The sequence below is a fragment of the Carassius auratus genome, unplaced genomic scaffold (genome assembly GCF_003368295.1).
Source record: "Carassius auratus strain Wakin unplaced genomic scaffold, ASM336829v1 scaf_tig00040184, whole genome shotgun sequence".
Taxonomy (NCBI): domain Eukaryota; kingdom Metazoa; phylum Chordata; class Actinopteri; order Cypriniformes; family Cyprinidae; genus Carassius; species Carassius auratus.
In genome coordinates this window covers 61,719-81,109 of record NW_020526576.1, presented here as the reverse complement: position 1 = coordinate 81,109, position 19,391 = coordinate 61,719, and the positions used below count along the sequence as shown (strand labels likewise).

At 36.1% G+C, this 19,391-nt stretch overlaps 1 protein-coding gene across 1 annotated transcript; it reads left to right on the top strand.

Annotated features, from left to right (window-relative positions):
* The first annotated feature begins 1,388 nt into the window (after nucleotides 1–1,388).
* On the top strand, nucleotides 1,389–11,622 carry LOC113084556 (neuromedin-K receptor-like). The gene is made up of 5 exons (XM_026254884.1): nucleotides 1,389–1,756; nucleotides 3,428–3,616; nucleotides 4,087–4,237; nucleotides 9,303–9,499; nucleotides 10,294–11,622. The coding sequence occupies exons 1-5, from the start codon at nucleotides 1,389–1,391 to the stop codon at nucleotides 10,577–10,579; spliced, it is 1,191 nt and encodes a 396-aa protein (XP_026110669.1). The 3' UTR covers nucleotides 10,580–11,622.
* The last annotated feature ends 7,769 nt before the right edge of the window (nucleotides 11,623–19,391 follow it).

The window sequence follows — 19,391 nt, the reverse complement described above, 5'->3', positions numbered from 1 at the left end:
AAGCTGTTTTGCGTCATCTGTCAGCTCAAAGAGAAAGATGTGGAAAATGTTAAAGAATGTTGTGAAAGTCATTCGCAGACAGTGAATATTGCTCATTTGAGAAGTACCAGAGACCCTAAGTTCATGCTTTTTAAGAAGTTCAAAACTACTGACACTTCACATGCCATGTTCAAAGACTGAATTAATGCAGGGTGGCGTTACAAAGCAACTCTATTGCCAATTACAGTTTATACCAGCTAGACAGCAACACACGCTTGCCTCACCATTGCCTGCATCCTTTCAGTCAGATTAAGATGAACCTCAAAGGACTTTAAATCACTCATTGTCCATGCTATTTAATCACTGTCTGTACAAATGTAACATTGGCTTAATAACATTTTAAATATCATAATGTCTTCAGTGAATGCTTGAGTGCTGTAAGACATGTTTTGTAACTAGATAATAGTTAGCATATGTAAATTTATTGTAATGAGGAGGATGGGCTTCCTGAACCAAGTCTGGTTCCATTAAGGAACATCTTAATACTTAACAAAAAAGGGGGTTGTGTAAATTACATGTGGAATTAAGAAACCCAAATGTACCCTATACTTACAAAGACATTTTGAATTGCAGATAACATCTTCATTCGTAATTATGCTAACCACACTTTTCATAAAAATACCCTTACTGGCTGTTTTTACTGTTGAGTAGGTACTTACATGATATCATGGTATATATGTTACTTTTATAATAACAGCTGGTTTTCCATGGTTTAAAGCTGACCGTTTATACTTAAATGAATAGTTCACACAAAAATGAAAAGCTGGCATCGTTTACTAAGCCTCAAGCTGTTCCTATGAGTTTTTATTTTTTTATTTTTAGCACAAAAGAAGATATTAGCCATTGAGTTCCATTATATTATTATATTCTTGAACCCATAAAGAACTGTCTAATGGACACACAAATTTAACAAATATAACTTCTTATCACTTTGTCAAAAAAGAAAATGATTAATGATTTAACTAAATTGCATAAATGCGCATTTTAAATAAATTCGACGCATAAGTTAAATGAAACGCCTGGTTCTGAAGTCGCATCACACAGAAGTTGTTTTGGAAGGCTATATTTAGGTCGGAATTATAAAGCATTTGTCATTCCTCTATCGCAAATCTACTAAAACCATCCCACATTTGCCTGTTTCACTATTCATTGAGCAGCAACATGTGGCAGGAGTAGCAGCATCTCCAGACGTCTGTCATATGAAGCATGACTGCGCGTCACCGCGGTTTTGGACACTTTGGATGGAGCGCAGGAGGAAGCGCAGATCTATACTTGACACCACAGAAGTAAAAATATATGTCTGAGATCGTATCCTAGCTGTTTTGGAGGGATATCACAGTAAGTTTATCATGGCTGGTCCTCAGAGCGGCTCAAACGTAACGCGCAATTTCACAAATCAGTTCGTGCAGCCTCCGTGGCGCGTCGCGATCTGGTCGGTCGCGTACAGCTCCGTTCTGGCGGTCGCCGTGTTCGGAAACCTCATCGTTATTTGGATCATTTTGGCCCATAAACGGATGCGCACCGTGACCAACTATTTCTTGCTCAACCTGGCGTTCTCCGACGCCTCGATGGCCGCCTTCAACACGCTCATCAACTTCATTTACGCCACGCACGGAGAGTGGTACTTTGGAGAGGTTTACTGCAAGTTCCACAACTTCTTTCCCGTGACCGCCGTGTTTGCCAGCATTTACTCCATGACTGCGATTGCAGTCGACAGGTGAGGCTGTTTATGATCAATTATAGGCTAATATTTTAATCGTGCAGTAGCCTATTCACAATTCAGCCTACGATGGAACACTGGATTGGTTCTCGTGGGAATTTTACACAGCTGGAAAAGTGGTTACAAGTCTATGAAATATAGGCTGATCTAGCTTATTAAAAAAATGTCACTGTAAATTATCCGGGAGCAATACTTATTTCAATACGCAAATATATAACAAATATGATTAATATAAATTCTATGTGGAATGTTATGAATTCCAAATGTGTTTACATATGGGCTACGTGTGTTTGAATGCCTTATTGACCTCGAAATAACGTCACGCTTCATGGATCTAACGGGAATTTTAAAATTTTGAATTGTTGAAGTGTACAAGATAATATAGGCTATATAAAGACTATAACTATCCAAGAACTAAAATGAGTTTGTAAATTAAACGGAAGCACACCGCTCTTTCTGTCTTTTCTATCATTTTATGTTAAAATGTGAACAAAAATAACATGAGAGCTATTTAAATATCAGAATGTCTGGTCAATGCATGTTACAGCAAAATTAATATTTTAATAAATGTGTTAACATTTTTATGTTGATGAGTCAATATACATTTCAAGGCTTGAAAATTTATTTCAAAGTAATAACTTGGTCTACTTTTAGTTGATAAACTTTGCTCTATAATTAATTTAGTTATTTTGTATTTCTTAAACAGAAATAATCAAAATTTAATTAATTTTACCTTTTTTTTTTTCTCTGTAAAATGATTTGCTCTGCCCACACATGAATTATAACAAGACCAATAAAATCATTTAGATGTCAAACGTTGTTTTTGCGAGTAGTTACAATGATTGGATTTTGAATCTATGGCAGGACTTGTCTTGCCCCGTTTCACCTGACATCACCCTGCTTTCTGAGTGTCTGTAATTGTAATCTGAATTAAGTCATGCAAGTCATGGGAATTCATTGCTCAGAAGGTGTGAGAATCCTGTTGATGTACTGATGAAAAATTGGCCTGCGGGGATTGAACAGCACTTTGAGAGTAACAGGCTTTTAGTACCACTAGCGAGGCGTCTTTCTTCCTCTTCCATATTCATCAGTAATCTCCTCAGGGAGCTCATAAGTTGAACGTCTTCCGTTTGACCCCTCTGTCATTTAACTGCAATGAAAAAGAGGAAACTTCATTTCCTGCCCATGAACTTGGGATACACAGCACAGACTGCTTATAACTTTACACAAATTAAGATATTTTTTATTAAATCTTAGAGCTCGCTGACCCAGCAATGCAACTGCAATGTTCCCAGGTCTAGTCCATGTGGCATCAGGGATTCAACCATAATTTTACAAAGCTACAAGGATACTTTTTGTGTGCAAAGAAAAGTTTTTAATATGGATATTTATTAAACGCCTGTGGAGGACTTTTTATGATGGTTGGATGTGCATTACTGGGCATCAAAATCTCGAGCACTATTCACTGCAACTACACATTTTGGAAGAGCTAGGACATTTATAACTCCGATTGTGACTACTGGATATTCCTTTTAAATAAAAAACACAAAAATAACATCTGTTATAGATTCCTTTCAGAGGTAGAAGTCTACCCAAACTTGATGACTTCTCTTTCCAAGAGCTTTGGAAATGCTAAAAGGTTTTATTAAAACCATGTTTTTTATGCAGGTACATGGCTATCATTCACCCTCTGAAGCCCCGTCTGTCAGCTACTGCTACTAAAGTGGTGATTGTCTGTATTTGGGCCCTGGCGGTGATTTTGGCCTTCCCGCTGTGTTTCTACTCAACCACGAGAACTATGCCTCGCAGAACCATCTGCTACGTCGCCTGGCCGAGACCTTCTGAGGATTCGTTCATGTAAGAGATCCATGTGTTACCAACAGTCCCAGATCAGTCACTAATGAGGTGGATTTCATTTTCCAAACCAGATGCATTTGCAGAAACCAAGACAGCAAGCTTTTCTCTGATGAGTTCACACTGGCTGATTGGTAATTGCTCATTTCTCTACTGCCAGTGCTTCTCAGGCTTTGCTTCCAGTGTTCAAATACTGGTAATGCTCTTTGTAGCTTTACATTGCCTGCTATCTTCACACTAAGTGCTATCTGCAGTGAGGCGAGAAGACCAAACACATTTACTATTTACCAGTGGACAAATGGTGTGTAAGAAGTACAAACAGTCTTACGAATTCACAATCCAAATTTATTGTCTAAACACCCAAGCCCCAAGCATTAGATAGGACTATTTGGGTTCATCATTTGACGAGGCACATAAAAACCACTTGTTTTTTGTTTTTTTTACGGTGGCTTCCTATCCTTTCACCTGTGCAGGTATCACATCATCGTAACGGTGCTGGTGTACATGCTGCCCCTAGTGGTCATGGGTATCACCTACACTATAGTCGGGGTGACACTTTGGGGAGGAGAGATTCCTGGAGACTCATCTGACAATTATGTTGGACAACTGCGAGCCAAAAGGAAGGTGAGAGGACATACTAACATATTTTGTACATATTTTAAAACTGAAACAAAAGTAAAATAAGCTAAATAGAAATATATAATCCATTGCATGGATAATGTCTTTTAAAGAAAACTTTACATTAAAACTTAACGTTCTGTCAAGGTTCCCTTAAAGGGGTCATATGACGTTGCTAGAAAGAACATTATTCTGTGTATTTTGGTGTAATGCAATGTGTTTTTATTCAATTTAAAGCCTCGTTCACACCCGGGACGATTATTGCGTGCGCTTATCGGCAGCATTTTTCGGTGCATCTTCTGGGTTCATACCAAAAGTGATTTTCACTAGCGATGAGCTGAGTGAGGGTCCAAATTCACTCTCTGACATTAGATGGTGCTTAATGAAAAATAAAAGTACCCCAGGACACACTGACTCCTGTTCGATCTGCAATTCCTCTCCATAACAACTCCCTCTTATCGAGATTTTTGTAGTCGCTGTCACATTTGTCATAAAGCCTTTTCTGTTCAGACACCAATGAGACCAGCAGCTTTACATTCAACTTGCCTTGATGCATCTTCTTCATATGCTTAATTACTCTAAATTCTTCGTTAGGTATCAATGTGTGCTCAGCAAGACCGTTTTGTGCTTGAGCACCACAGAGTCATGTGCTACTGTAACTTCAGTAGCTCCAGGCACGTGAACAATATTGCCAATATCATTGGTCGGCCAGTTTTTTTTAACGCAGTGCATCGAACCAAATAAATGACACTTTTACACCTGGCAATTTGCTCGTCGCTGTGCACACTCACAATGGCCTTTCTGGAACGTGTCAATTTTTACAAAGCCCATATCATTCTGAAAAGCGAGGAGTATGTTGATTGGCCAGATATCCAGTGCATTGTGATTGGCCAGATTCCTCTAGCATGTGACGGAAACGGCGTGATGAGACAAAACCAATAAAACCCATAAAACCCAACCATCTGCCGGAATGCTTCTGCATACGACAATCAGCAGTGAGAGAAAAGTGTTCATTACGTTTGAAATATGGATATTTTTCTGGCAAAAAATGCATGGATTCGCTACAGGAGGCCTTTATTGAAAGTGAAAAAGTTGAAAGTAAAAGTGCCCCGGAGCCATGTGAGGCGTGTTTTATCATGGATGCATACACTTTATTTAACTTTTTTGGTTAAAACACCCGCAAACTGCAATGATAAAGCTTAGAAGTGCCAGGACAATTTTAAATATAAATCCGATTGGATTCATCTGAAAGAGGAAAGTTATACACATATGATGCTTCGAGGGTGAGTAAAACACAGCCTAGTTTTCATTTTTAGGTGAACTAACCTTTTAATGTTTTCACTAATAATCGTATAAACATGAATTTTTAAAAACTATATTTTGAATTTTCGGTGAACATTCTGAAATAATGTTTTCTTAATGTAAACAGTATGAAACTGTTAATAGAAAATGTGTTTTTTAATAATCGACTGATTTCGTATAACCTCTGTTTTAGGAGCTTCAGAATGAGGTGACTAAAGGACAGAGTTTAAGAAATGAGCCCATGCATTTGTAAATCAAAGAAATTAATCTATGTATTTACTCTTACCTGTCCTGAGGGAATCTCACTGTATTGCTATATCTATTTGATATTTTTCCACAGATTAAGGTCATGTCTGGTTTATCTGGCAGGTCAGCTCTGAGCTTTTTGTGAGCTGTAGCGTTCAGACACACTCGCACATGTGGGACAGTGATAGTTCCCTCTCAAGGATGAATCTAGGACAATTCATCTCATATTGTGCCAAAATGGTTCATATTAATGACTGTGATCGCTCAATGTAATCCAGTACTTTTGTGTTTGATGCGGAGATTATGGGATTGTTTCAAATAGAACTGTAGGTTTACGCTGGATTAAAGCACTTGTTAACTCACCTCTACACAACCTCGCTTCCCAAAGCCCCTACGTTGTTTTTAAGAGTCTGCTGATTGGCTAGAAAGCTTGCAGAAGGCAATTCAGTTTGTCTTGTAATGTGTATGAACTCTTTCTCAGACTCTTGAAGAGAAAGAAATATAGAAATGTGCACATGTGAATTATAAGCATTTCTGTCATTTTCCATAAATCTAAAAGGAAAAAGTAACTTTTTATTCAATAATAAAATGTTCTTTAAAAGTTATCTGGGTTTTTATGGTGTTGTGAAAACATTTACACAAAAAAACATTATTTGTAGGGATTTATTGAAGGGTCTTTTTCTCTAAAAAGTTTGTGTTCAAATGTTTTTTTTAAAAAGAGAAATCAATTAATATAGAACTGATTTCAAATTAATGTCTGTATATAAATATATAAAACATGAATGTGCTAATTTTAATTATTGCAAATGCAGTGCATCCTTGCTTAAAAGTTACATATCTTTTTTTTTTCTTTTTTTTTTTTAACTAACTAACTAATGGTGTAACTCAAACAGCAAAATATAATAAGAAATGAATAAATAAGAAATTCAACTTAATTGTATCAGCCCAATTTCTGAATAAAACTGTTACTACACTAATTTATTTTCAGTGTTTTTTGGATGATGCTTCAGGTTTTTCTATGCAACATGCATCAGAGGGTAAAGAACAGTCTGTGAGTGTGACGTCACAGCACAGAGATCTATCTTTCCCCATTGCTTTTGAAAACTAAACACTTTATAAACTGGGATCTCTGTTGTTAACGTTTCAAGCCATTAATCTAACGCTTCTGAAAACACTATACAACCAACCTTCAATGTTTTTGACTCAGTATCCTTTGCTCATTGTAGTGCATCCTTTGAAAAGCCACTCACAACGTCTTACATTGCCTCATTAATTTGCACATAATTTGACACGGACCTTTTGGAAAAGAAAAAGAAATGCCTTCCGTCATCAATCTGTGAACACCTTCAGTGTCTTTCAGAGTCTTGTACCCTGAAGAGACCTGCTGTTAATGAGACGCAATGGAGCACTGCGAATAATTGCTGATCGACAGTTACACAAAGCAGAGAAAGGTTAGGTATGACGTAACCCTAGCAGTAGATACGATGAGCTACATGCCGCAGAAGTGTCAGAGAACCTGCCTTTTTGTGCCAGTTTGACACAGGTTTAGCTAAAGTTTATTAAAGTTGCATTTGAAGCATATGAATGGTCTTCAATCAGTCGTCAGGAGGGCAGGTGAACATGACCTGGCTGTCAAGAAGGTACAACTAGTTTCTACTCAGCATGTGACTGACTAGACGTCAAGCAGACTTCATCACCCGATTACAACACCATTCATGATGTTCAGCAAAAGGGATTACATTAGACTTTCATAAAAACGGCATTTATCATAAGTGTAAATGTGTCACAAGCACATCACACCTTCTATAGATTATTTGCTTTATATAAAAAATTATTTGATGGTTCACTCATATCTTTTTACCCATTTTTAACCCCCCCACCTTTTTTGTTGCTTAAAATAAAACAAATGTTAGCTTAAATAAGATTTTATATATATATATATAAAACTTTGCATTTGAGCAAGTTAAGCAAGCTACCTAAAACTGAAATAAATTTAATAAAATCTATCTCTGTCTGTCTGTCTGTCCGTCCGTCCGTCCGTCCGTCTGTCTGTCTGTCTATCTATCTATCTATCTATCTATCTATCTATCTATCTATCTATCTATCTATCTATCTATCTATCTATATCTCTCAGTCTGTCTGTCTGTCCGTCCGTCCGTCCGTCTGTCTATCTATCTATCAAGCTACCTAAAACTGAAATAAATTTAATAAAATCTATCTCTGTCTGTCCGTCCGTCTATCTATCTATCTATTTATCTATCTATCTATCTATCTATCTATCTATCTATCTATCTATCTATCTATCTATCTATCTATCTATCTATCTATCTATCTATCTATCTATCTATCTATCTATCTATCTATCTATATCTCTCAGTCTGTCTGTCCGTCCGTCCGTCCGTCCGTCCGTCCGTCTGTCTATCTATCAAGCTACCTAAAACTGAAATAAATTTAATAAAATCTATCTCTGTCTGTCTGTCTGTCCGTCCGTCCGTCTATCTATCTATCTATCTATCTATCTATCTATCTATCTATCTATCTATCTATCTATCTATCTATCTATCTATCTATCTATCTATCTATCTATATATCTCTGTCTGTCTGTCTGTCCGTCCGTCTATCTATCTATCTATCTATCTATCTATCTATCTATCTATCTATCTATCTATCTATCTATCTATCTATCTATATCTCTCAGTCTGTCTGTCTGTCTGTCTGTCTGTCTATCAACAACAAAATGACAAAAACAAAAAATTACTAAAACTTTACAGAAAAATTACAGTAAAGAGATTTGTGATGTTACAAAAAGATTATGTTTCAAATGTTGCTCTTTTTAACTTTCTATTTATCAAAGAACAAAAAGGAAATAATTCATGGGATATTTCACACTCATATTTCGGTCTGAAATACTGAAATAGTCTCTTCCTGTCTAATTAGTGAGCACTTTCTGATTGTACTTTCTAGAATGTGCTGAAGCGCGGGCCAGATGCTGCTGTTCAGAAGTCAGGCTGTGTGGGACGTGAGGCTGTTCAGTGTAACAAGAACAAATGACTCCTGGACCCCTCAACAGTCTGCTCCATTCTCTTCACCTGATGATAACAACAAATCAAAACACAGTAGCGTCCTTTGGTGCATATGAAATATGCAATTATGTGCTTTTCGGCACACTGCAGTATCCTCCGGTGTTGCTCCTCCTGCTCTTTCATGATAAAACCTAGCATTAAATTGAGGTTGACTCGAATGTCTGATGACCGGTGCAAAAGCCTTCAGTGTGGTGCCAAATCAGCACCCGACAGGTTTCCTCTCATCATTCATTATCAGTTTTCAGGTTTGAGTTTTTGTTCGCTAAACAATGGCAGCAGATGGCTTTGAGTCGGCAGATGGAGACTTCAAACAGAGAGCGAGCTGAGCCGTGACTTCCCCTGATGCTGTTTTCTTCCACAACACAAGAAGCCAAAAACTCATGTGTTGCTGGCATATGCTTCACGTTGTGTCTCTAAATGATCTCTTGCTCTCTCCTCAGGTGGTGAAGATGATGATCGTGGTGGTGGTGACCTTTGCCCTCTGCTGGTTGCCCTATCACGTCTATTTCATCGTGACGGGAGTAAACAAGCGTCTGAACAAGTGGAAGTCCATCCAGCAGGTGTATCTGTCTGTGCTGTGGTTGGCCATGAGCTCCACCATGTACAACCCCATCATTTACTGCTGTCTGAATGGCAGGTAATGAAACAGGCCAAGAAAGTTTTCTTTCTTTCTTTCTTTCTTAGAAAAATTTGTAAAGCATTATTTGCATATACAAAGTGCTGTTCTTTTGAACATAAAATGTAAAAAATTGTTCTAAAAGTAGTAGTTACTGGCAAGTATGTTGGTCTTATTTAATATAACACACACACACACACACACACACACACACACACACACACATATATATATATATATATATATATATATATATGTAATTTTGCATTTCTTAAAAAAACTTACCAGTAACTTTGGTAAGTTTTTTGTTTAAATAACTACTACTACTACCACTACTGACAGATAAAAAAAAAAAAGTTTATTAAAATAAATAATGTTACATTTAATTAAATAGTTTTCAATATTTTTAAAATAAATATTTAAATATATTGTTAATATAGTCATATTAAATATACCAATATATAATTTGTTAATAATATATTTAATATACTGTTTTAAATTATGAATATATGTTGAAATATATATATATATATATATATATATATATATATATATATATATATATATATATATATATATATATATATATATATATATATATATATATATATATATATATACATTTTTACTTACTGTACTTACAGGTGCTGACAAATATTAATTTGGGACCATCTACATAATTCACATACATACAATATCTATTATCCTAGGTCATAAGAAGTCATTATTAAGAATTACAGTTATATGAATTAAAATATTTTGAGATGAACATGTAATGCATTTCAATGAGAAGATCCTTTTTTCCAAACCTCCAGATTTAGGGCAGGTTTCAAACGGGCCTTCAGGTGGTGTCCCTTCATCCAGGTATCCAGCTACGATGAACTGGAGCTCCGTCCCACCCGTCTCCACCCACGCAACCAGAGCAGCATGTGCACCCTGTCCCGCATCGACACCAGCGTCCACGATGATGACCCGCGACGCAGCGACCGCAAGAGCACCAGGTCCCTGCAGTGTCAGGTGGAGGTCAGAGACCAAAGCAGTGCAGCGACTAAACTCTGTCTTCACAGAGAGCCCACATTCCCAACCGAGCAGCTCAGCTGAAGGGCCAGACCAGACGTGCATCGGATTGTGGTTCTGTTAGAGGTGCTCCATTACATTCCTAAAAAAAATTTAATACATCCACAGGTTTTGTATAAACAAGATACTGTCAATTTCAGAGCATGCATTGAGACTAAATGCATTCAAACCTGCAGCATGATAAAGTAATACTGCCTCCAAGTGGAGAACTGTGAATGTTGTCAGTGTGGTCTAGCATGCTACTCAGTGTGTTCTTTCTTCTTGAAATACAACACAGCATAGTACATATTATAAAATGTTATTTAAAACATGAAAACACGGTAAGCTACACTACAGATTCATCACTTCATCGTGTTGTTTGATTATCTAGGAAATACAAATTTGTTTCAGTTGTATTACTTTTTTTTTTTTTTTTGCTAAAGTCTGTCAGATAATCCTAAAATGATCTTAAAAAATCATGCTTGCATTTTGACAACTATTTTATTTGTATTACAATCACATGTGCATTCTGTGCATTTTGAACATAGCCAGCACTTCTCCTTATGAATGAAAGTTTGAACTTTTGTAATTGAGACTTCAAATGTTGAACTGAATGTAACTTTTACTGTAATAACACAATCATATAGCCAGATTTTAATGAATCAGTGTCATGTAAAACCTTTCTGGTGCACAAAGCTCTGGCTGTTTGATCTAATGAATGTATATAAAAGACTACAATAACTTAACTATACAGTTTATATTTGAGTCTTCTTGTTCATGTTTGATATATGACAGTTTGTGCTGTATTTATGATGTGCTGTAAATGTTAACACCACGATAATGTGCTTGGTTTTTATTGTACATAATGTGCAAAGTGGACCTTTTATTACCTAAAATCACAAAGGTATAGTCTACAGTGGATGTGGTAAAATGCTTTTTACGTTTAAATGCACTGATGCTGTTTTTTTCCAGCTTTTTAGCCTGCTTTGATCTAAACTAAAGATATTTGTGAAAAACAAGTCATGTTGGTATGGCCACATCGTTCTGATGTTGAGCATGAACATAGATTTATTAAAGTGAACGTCAAAAATGAGCAAAACATTCATTGTTAGAATCATATTCTTTGCAAAAACAACATTTGACTTGTTTAAAGCAATGGACTAGCAGGGTGGATGGCGGTTTCAAAGCTTCAGCATAAACTTCACCTGACAGAAGTCATTATTAAGTTGAAAATCAAATAAGAGTGACTTATTTGGAGTGTAAGTTATAGGTATAGATCTTTCTTTTCAGCTCAGCATGCATTGCTTATATGGTTGCTATGCTTAGTGTTAACGATAATGATGGTGCAGTTACAGTCACGTGTCTACTATGCACTATATTTTCGAACTCAAAATTAATTATTATATACTTTTTTAGACTGAACAAGCGTGCGATGGTTTGGAAAACTGCTAAATGCACGTTCAGTTTAGGCATTTATGGCATTTTGTTTTAGTTCATTTCAACCACTAGGTGGCGCAATTGTCTATATTTTTTAGTTCTGTGCTGCTGAAAGCAATTTTTTAGGTTAAAAAACATTTCTACCAGGAGGAACACGCTGTTCCTGCAGCAACTTAAATGTTAAGATGTTGTTTATGTGAAATTGTACCATAAACCTTTAAACCTTAAAAGCATACAGCAATATACAACAGATAAGAACTTCAACATCATGCTTAACGTTAGACTGTTAAAATGTATTCTCATATCTCTTTTTTAGTATAATGCGAAAGGCATGTTTCACATGACTTCCCGTTTATCTTCGGTACATCCCTTTCTTAAAATATCTTCCAAAATCTCCCTTCCTATTCCCTGTTGAATGAACCACTGCCCATCTATTGACTTCTGATCTGGTGAACACAGGAAAAATGAGCCTTACTGCTATCGGGCATAAAGAAATACATATATTTATGCATGCATTAAATCTATGTTTGAGTTACGGAAACATAAAAAAATATATATTGTAAAATATGTTCGTTTTGGTAGGACCCTCACAAATGCATCGTTGTATGCACCAACTGCCTTCAATTAAGATTTGGTGAGTTATTTAGATAAATGGGAAGATGCCAAATTTGGGTGTCTGAAGGGGATGCTGAGTTCAGTCTGTCACGTGTGCACATGTACTGTATGACCCAACCCCTCTCGTACATCCATCCAAACACAGCTCACAAAAAGTGCAGCGTCACACCAGTGTCTGCTCACACAGACCGTCTGGGAGGGTATCGATTTATGTGTTATTTTGGACTCCTCTCACTAACCTTCAAGGCCTTTGTACAGTCTGTAAATTGCTCTGATGGGTCAACAGCTCCCACTTCATCTGAACAACAATGCCAGGTCTAATAATTGTATAATCCTTTAATCTCAGGCCTTTTTGTGAAAATTCTGAGTCACTTCCTGGACTTTATAAAGAATATATAATAATATCCAAGGCTCTTTTACTGCATTCTGTCTATGTGCTGAAAACTGTTCACATTGTAAGACTCATACATACTAATTTTCTCAGTTTAGTTTATTATTATTATTTATTAATATATGTAATAATAATAATAATTAATGACCACTGTTATCACTATCATAAATACCAACAACAATAATAATATGTATTTATTTTATTTTACTTTATTTTCTAATTTAATTTTTTAAGGATCATTTAAAGCTTTTCAAGGCCAATTATTATTAATTATAATATCAATAATCATTGTTATTATTACTATTATTAATTAGTATAATATTAACTGTTAAAATTAATTTAGCCTTATGTCTCTCATGGGACAAAGAGGATTAAGTAAGTAAGTAATTATAATAAATATTATTGGTTGCATAATAATACTTAATTATTTTATAAGTATTTATATTTTTTAAAGCCCTGGCATGAATGTTAAGCTCTAATATTTTATGGGATGATTTATGGGGACAAAAAGCTTGAATTTCATGTTAAACAAAAACAGTCACTACTGTGCATGTTAAAAAAAGGTACATAAAAAACAACTTAGGCACACTATGTATTGAATTGACATTGCGTATCTGAGCAAACATAAGCTCATCATTTTGTATCTTAATCACCAACAGGGTATTTCAGAGATGATTATATAATTATTTTTTTAACAAATGTGTCATAAGCTCTAAGGGACCCACAATCATGACACAATTTAGAAAAACTGTAATGACACAATAACTGGCTTGTATCACAGAAAGCCTTTGTGAGAACTCATATTACATCTCAGCTGGAGTTTGGCACAACACATGGGAGACTCTCAATTTTATTATCTGATCAGCCCAAAACTGAACTTTTGAGCCTCAGTTCTGTGAGATCAAATCTAATAGAGCATATTACTGTAGAAACACCATCCCTACAGTCAATAGGCAATAGAACTGACAGCATCATGCTTCTGGAATTGCTTCTCTGAGGAAAGAAGAAGGATGTTAGGAGAAATGTTTGAGTACAAAACGTACAAAAAAAAAAAAAACTCCCTGAAAAGATTATGCGTCAATCTGCATGAGCTCTGGGACTGAATATGAGTTTTATTCATATCTCAACAGGAAGATGACCACAGAAACGCCTTCAGTCCTAAAAGTGGAATGTCCTGGAGCGACCCAGTCAAAGTCCAGACTATGATCCAACCTAGCATCTGTGAAATGACGTAAAAGCTATGGTTCACATTCAGTTCCCATTTAGTCTAATTGAGCTTGAGCAATGCTGGAGCAAAATGGACAAATATTCCAGTGTCAAGATGTGCAATGCCGATAGAGACTTGAGTAAGGAAAATGCAACTTCTGGCAAAGGTAGTCCTACCGACTACTGAGGGTTTTAAAATTGTATGAAATTATGTAAACAACTTATATACTTTTAATGTATTCTGATTTCTTATTGTTCTTATACATTTATTTTAAAAAGTATCATTAAATAGTATAATTTTTAAATAATACACATAAGTAATTTCTTCCAGTCAACTCTGCATTTAAAATGCTTTGATACAGCACTCTGTGAATAGCCACTTCTTTCAGTAATGACCTTCTGTGAGTTACCCTCTTTGTGGATGGTGTCAGTCATTTGTCTTTGAGGAAGATTTTCATTAATCAAAATATGATCTAATCAAGTATAATCAATCTAGACATTTATGTATCAAGTTATTCTACTTTTACAATCATGCATCTGTCTGTGTGTGTGGAGGCCTGCATGAGACTGGAATGTGCCGACAGTGCAGGGGTACAGTGGTGGAGCTGCACACTCTACTTGGACATGAGACAAAATATATTAGGAGTTCTCATGGTGCAGATATTACAAAAATACAGTATATGGTAAAGTTGCACATCCTGTTTAGACATTAGACAAAATATATGATTAGGCTTCTTCGTTTCATTTAAAATAAATTCTACTGATGAGTGGCAGGCTGGAGAAACAGCCAAAAGAGGTAAAAGAGTTAATAAACAATTACCACATGTATAAAATGTATTGAACATGAACACACCTTCAGGAAAAACTGTATAAAAGACTGCATACATAGAGTCTGAAAATGTTCTGCAGAGCTTTCTAGGTTTTATTGTCTCTTGATAATACAATTTAATTCTGGAATCAAAACCCCAAGATTCTGAGAATGATTCTTCACAGCAGTGGCAGAAGCCACCACATCTTCTGGACCTTTGCCAAGTCAGCAGTCTTCCCTGTTATTGTGGTTTCACAGAACAGAAGATACCCAGAATTTATACTGTAGGGATGGCCATTCAATGAAACTTAAATGTAAATCATCTAATAATTTGAGAGACTGCATTTTTGACTTTCATAAGCTGTAAAATCTTTTGAAATGATTTACTTTACATATAGTGAATCTAGAATATGAAAGTTTCATCTTTTGAAATATTACCAAAAATGCTACCAAAAAAAAAAAAAACATCTCTAGGGTTTACAGAGAATGGTCCAAAAAAGAGAAAATATCCAGTGAGGGGCAGTTGTGTGGGTGAAAATGCCTTGTTGATGTCAGAGTTTAGAGGAGAATGGGCAGACTGGTTAGAGATTTCAGTAACTGAAATAACCAAGGTATGCAGAATACCATCTCTGAAAGCACAGCAGGTCGAACCCTGAAACAGATGAGCTAGAGCAGAAGAAGACCACACCAGGACAATAGAAAACTGGAAAATGTTGCCTGGTCTGATGAATCTCTATTTCTGCTGCGACATTCAGATGGTAGAGTCAGAATTTAGTGTAAAGAACATAAAAGCATGGATCCATCCTGCCTTGTCTCAACGGTTCAGGCTGCTGGTGGTGGAGTAATGCTGTGGGGGATATTTTCTTGGCACACTTTGGGCCCCTTAGTACCAATTGAGCATTGTTTAAACACCACATTCTACCTGAGTATTGTTGCTGACTATGTCCATCCCTTTATGACTACAGTTTACCCATCTTCTGATGGCTACTTCCAGCAGGATAATGCACCATGTCACAAAGCTTGAATCATCTCAGACTGGTTTCTTGAACATGACAATGAGTTCACTTTACATAAATGGCCTCCACAGTCACCAGATCTCAACTCAATAGAGCAGCTTTGGGATGTGGCGGAACGGGAGATTTACATCATGGATGTGCATCCGACCAAGCTGCAACAACTGTGTGATGATATCATGTCAATATGGACTAAAATCTCTGAGGAATGTTTCCAACACTTCGTTGAATCAATGCCATGAAGAATTAAGGCAGTTCTTAAGGCAAAAGAGGGTCCAACACAGTACTAGCAAGATGTACCTAATAAAGTGGCCAGTGAGTGTGTGTGTGTGTGTGTGTGTGTTTATATATATATATATATATATATATATATATATATATATATATATATATATATACACTCTTTAAAATAAAGATGCGTCGTGATGCCATAGAAGAACTTTTTTGTCTAAATGGTGCCATAAAGAACCTTTAACATCTGAAGAACCTTTTTGCTAAACAAAAGGTTCTTTGTGGTGAAATAAGGTTCTTCTGATTATAAAAGTGTATGAAATAGATGGTTCTTTAAAGAAACTTTAACTGACTGAATTGTTCTTTATGGTTCTTATGTCATCCCTTAAAGAACCTTTTTGAAGCACCTTTTTTTTAAAGAGTATATATATATATATATATATATATATATATATATATATATATATATATATATATATATATATATATGTGTGTGTGTGTGTGTGTGTGTGTGTGTGTGTGTGTGTGTGTGTGTGTGTGTGTGTGTGTGTGTGTGTAATGACCTACTGGTTTTGAACATCCAGCTGAATTTTTTAAATACTGTTCACCAATATAATACATCATAAATGTTAGTGCCTCTACGCTTGACTTCAGTGTAAAACACAGATCCACACAAACAGATGGTGAACTTTGCTGTAGCATTTCAGCTGGATGTTCAAAACCTGTACACAAGGGAATCAAAGGTTCAAGCAGTAATGTATGTTCAGCGATGTTTGTCTGGTTTGAGCAATACTCAGATTCACATGAAGTCGATGAGGTTCACGTGAAGTGACACTTACACATACACTTTATCACATGGAACTGTAGGAACTGCATCTATTAACCTAAAATGCCATGTGGCAAAATTTTTATAACCATATACCGAACAACCCACAGTCCAAGATCTTAATATTTTATATTTTCCAAATAAACTCATTAAGAACCCATAAAATCTGAAATATGGCTGTATGGCTTTTAGAATATTTTTTTTCCGGTGAAAATCAATCTAATACATATTAGGTTTGGTTAAGAGAAAGTAGCCTATTTTAAATGCTAAAAATGACACACTTGGAGGTTCCTGCTTGCATGCATACTTTAGATAGAATTCCATGACTAACCCATTTTTGAAGTACAGGATAATATTCTTATTCATAAATCAAAAGCAAGCTGACCATTGCTCATAAGATACAATGTATCTTTCTCTAAACAATAAGTTGGAATCCAGGAAAGGCTGCAGTTGATGCAGCAGTTGGTGCATGCAGTCAGCACATTTGGGCCCTGTTGAGGGGCCCTTCACCAGCCCTCCGGCCTCAAAACCCACACTGATGAGGTAGGCAAAAGGCAGCGCAGGGAAATCATATGCATTGTGAGCGGGGTGTTCATGACAGCTGTTTTCCCTATGAATGTCTCTCTCTGTCTGACACCAGCTGCTAGGCCTTCAGAGAGCACATATGTCACACAGAGGCTGTCAGACTTCACTTCTGTCAGTTTAGCCACTGTTTTCAAGTCACTCTCTGTTATCATCTGAAATAAGGCTTGAATGGGGTGCAGAGTTAAGAGGGAATGTGGTGTTATGAGCCCAAAATGGATGGTTTGGAAGGGGGAAAAAATAAAATAATAACCTCCAGATTGCATAAGACTTATCAAACTGTGTTGCTATTATTAAAAAAAGTATTTTGCATAATAGTAATCTCTTAATTCATATTTGTATTGCTAAAATATTCACATGATAAAATTATAGTACATTAAGGCCAGATTTAGCTAGAAAGAAAGTAAACCAACCTAAACAATAAGGTATCACAACATGAAATAAGTCATCAGTCAATCTCAATATTTATTTGCCTTAAGTTAATCACATTTTATAAACAAAAAATAAACAAAAAATACTTGCTATGTGTACTGCATTAAACTAACCAAGACTTGGTTTTGATTGCTTCTGTTGTCCTTATTGTCTTCAAGTCGATTTGAAAAAAAAAAGTGTCTGCTAAATGACGAAATGTAAATGTAAATGCTAATTTTATAGAAAGCACTTTTCACAGCAAAACATTTCAAAATACATTCAAAATTACAAAAAAAGTAAAAACACAACTATTTGAAAATCTTGAATCTGAGGGAGCAAAAAAATCCAAATACTGAGAAAGTTGACAAATGAATTCTTAGAAATGCATATTACTAATAAAAAAAATAATGTTCTGATATATTTATGGTGGGAAATTTACAATATATATTCATTGAACATGATCTTTACTTAATATCCTAATGATTTTTGGCATAAAAGAAAAATCAAAAAATTTTGACCCATACTATGTTTTTTTGGCCATTGCTACTTAGGCCTGGTTTTGTGCTCCAGGGTCACAAATATATTTTTTACAAATATCCCTTGACCTTCTGAAGGCCATGCAACATGACAGATCTGATCGATGCTACTCAGAATCAGTAGGCCCTATGTGGCAGATAGTTCAGCCGGGACTGTAACTTTGAGAATAATAATACCATAATACCATGAAATCTTTCCTCTGTGAGCAGATCATGGACACAAATGCCATTTTGCTCCACAAATATAGCCTGCTGACCACTGACAAAAGACTCCAGCATAAAATAATAATATAAAATGAAATATTTTGAATGGCATTTCAGTGTTGTTTTTGTGTGTGCTTCTATCATGACGTAATATTTTCAGCATCACCTTCATCTGACCAATCAGCGCTCTTCCTTCGGCTACCTGTGTTAACTGGCCTGAATTCAATACAGATACACACCAGGAACTAGCTACTTGTATATGGTGAATGCATAGCTGTAAAGAGCATGCCCCCACGGCTAATGATCAGCATGTAAACGCCGCAGTCGAGAAGGTTCGTCGCGAGTGACGTCACGTGCCCTTTCCCCCAGTTTCTGGCTGCAGCTCGCGCTCTGAGGCGAGGTTACTATCGGTCATTACAGCACTGCCACGCTTCCCTTTAAACCTGCATCTTTCTACGCGTTCCTACAATAACAACGCCTTTACACGAGCGTTTAATACATTTCATGCACTTAATTAACTCGATAGATAGACTTATACATACACGTAGTTTAATATGTAGCTCAATATGGAATGAGTTCCACAGGCTATCGCGCAAT

Bases quoted from the DNA above. Each gene is read 5' to 3' on its own strand.
- LOC113084556 (XM_026254884.1), top strand. From the start codon at position 1,389: ATGGCTGGTCCTCAGAGCGGCTCAAACGTAACGCGCAATTTCACAAAT. The intron at 3,617-4,086 runs GTAAGAGATCCA...TCACCTGTGCAG, and splicing joins CCTTCTGAGGATTCGTTCAT to GTATCACATCATCGTAACGG. The intron at 9,500-10,293 runs GTAATGAAACAG...CCAAACCTCCAG, and splicing joins TACTGCTGTCTGAATGGCAG to ATTTAGGGCAGGTTTCAAAC.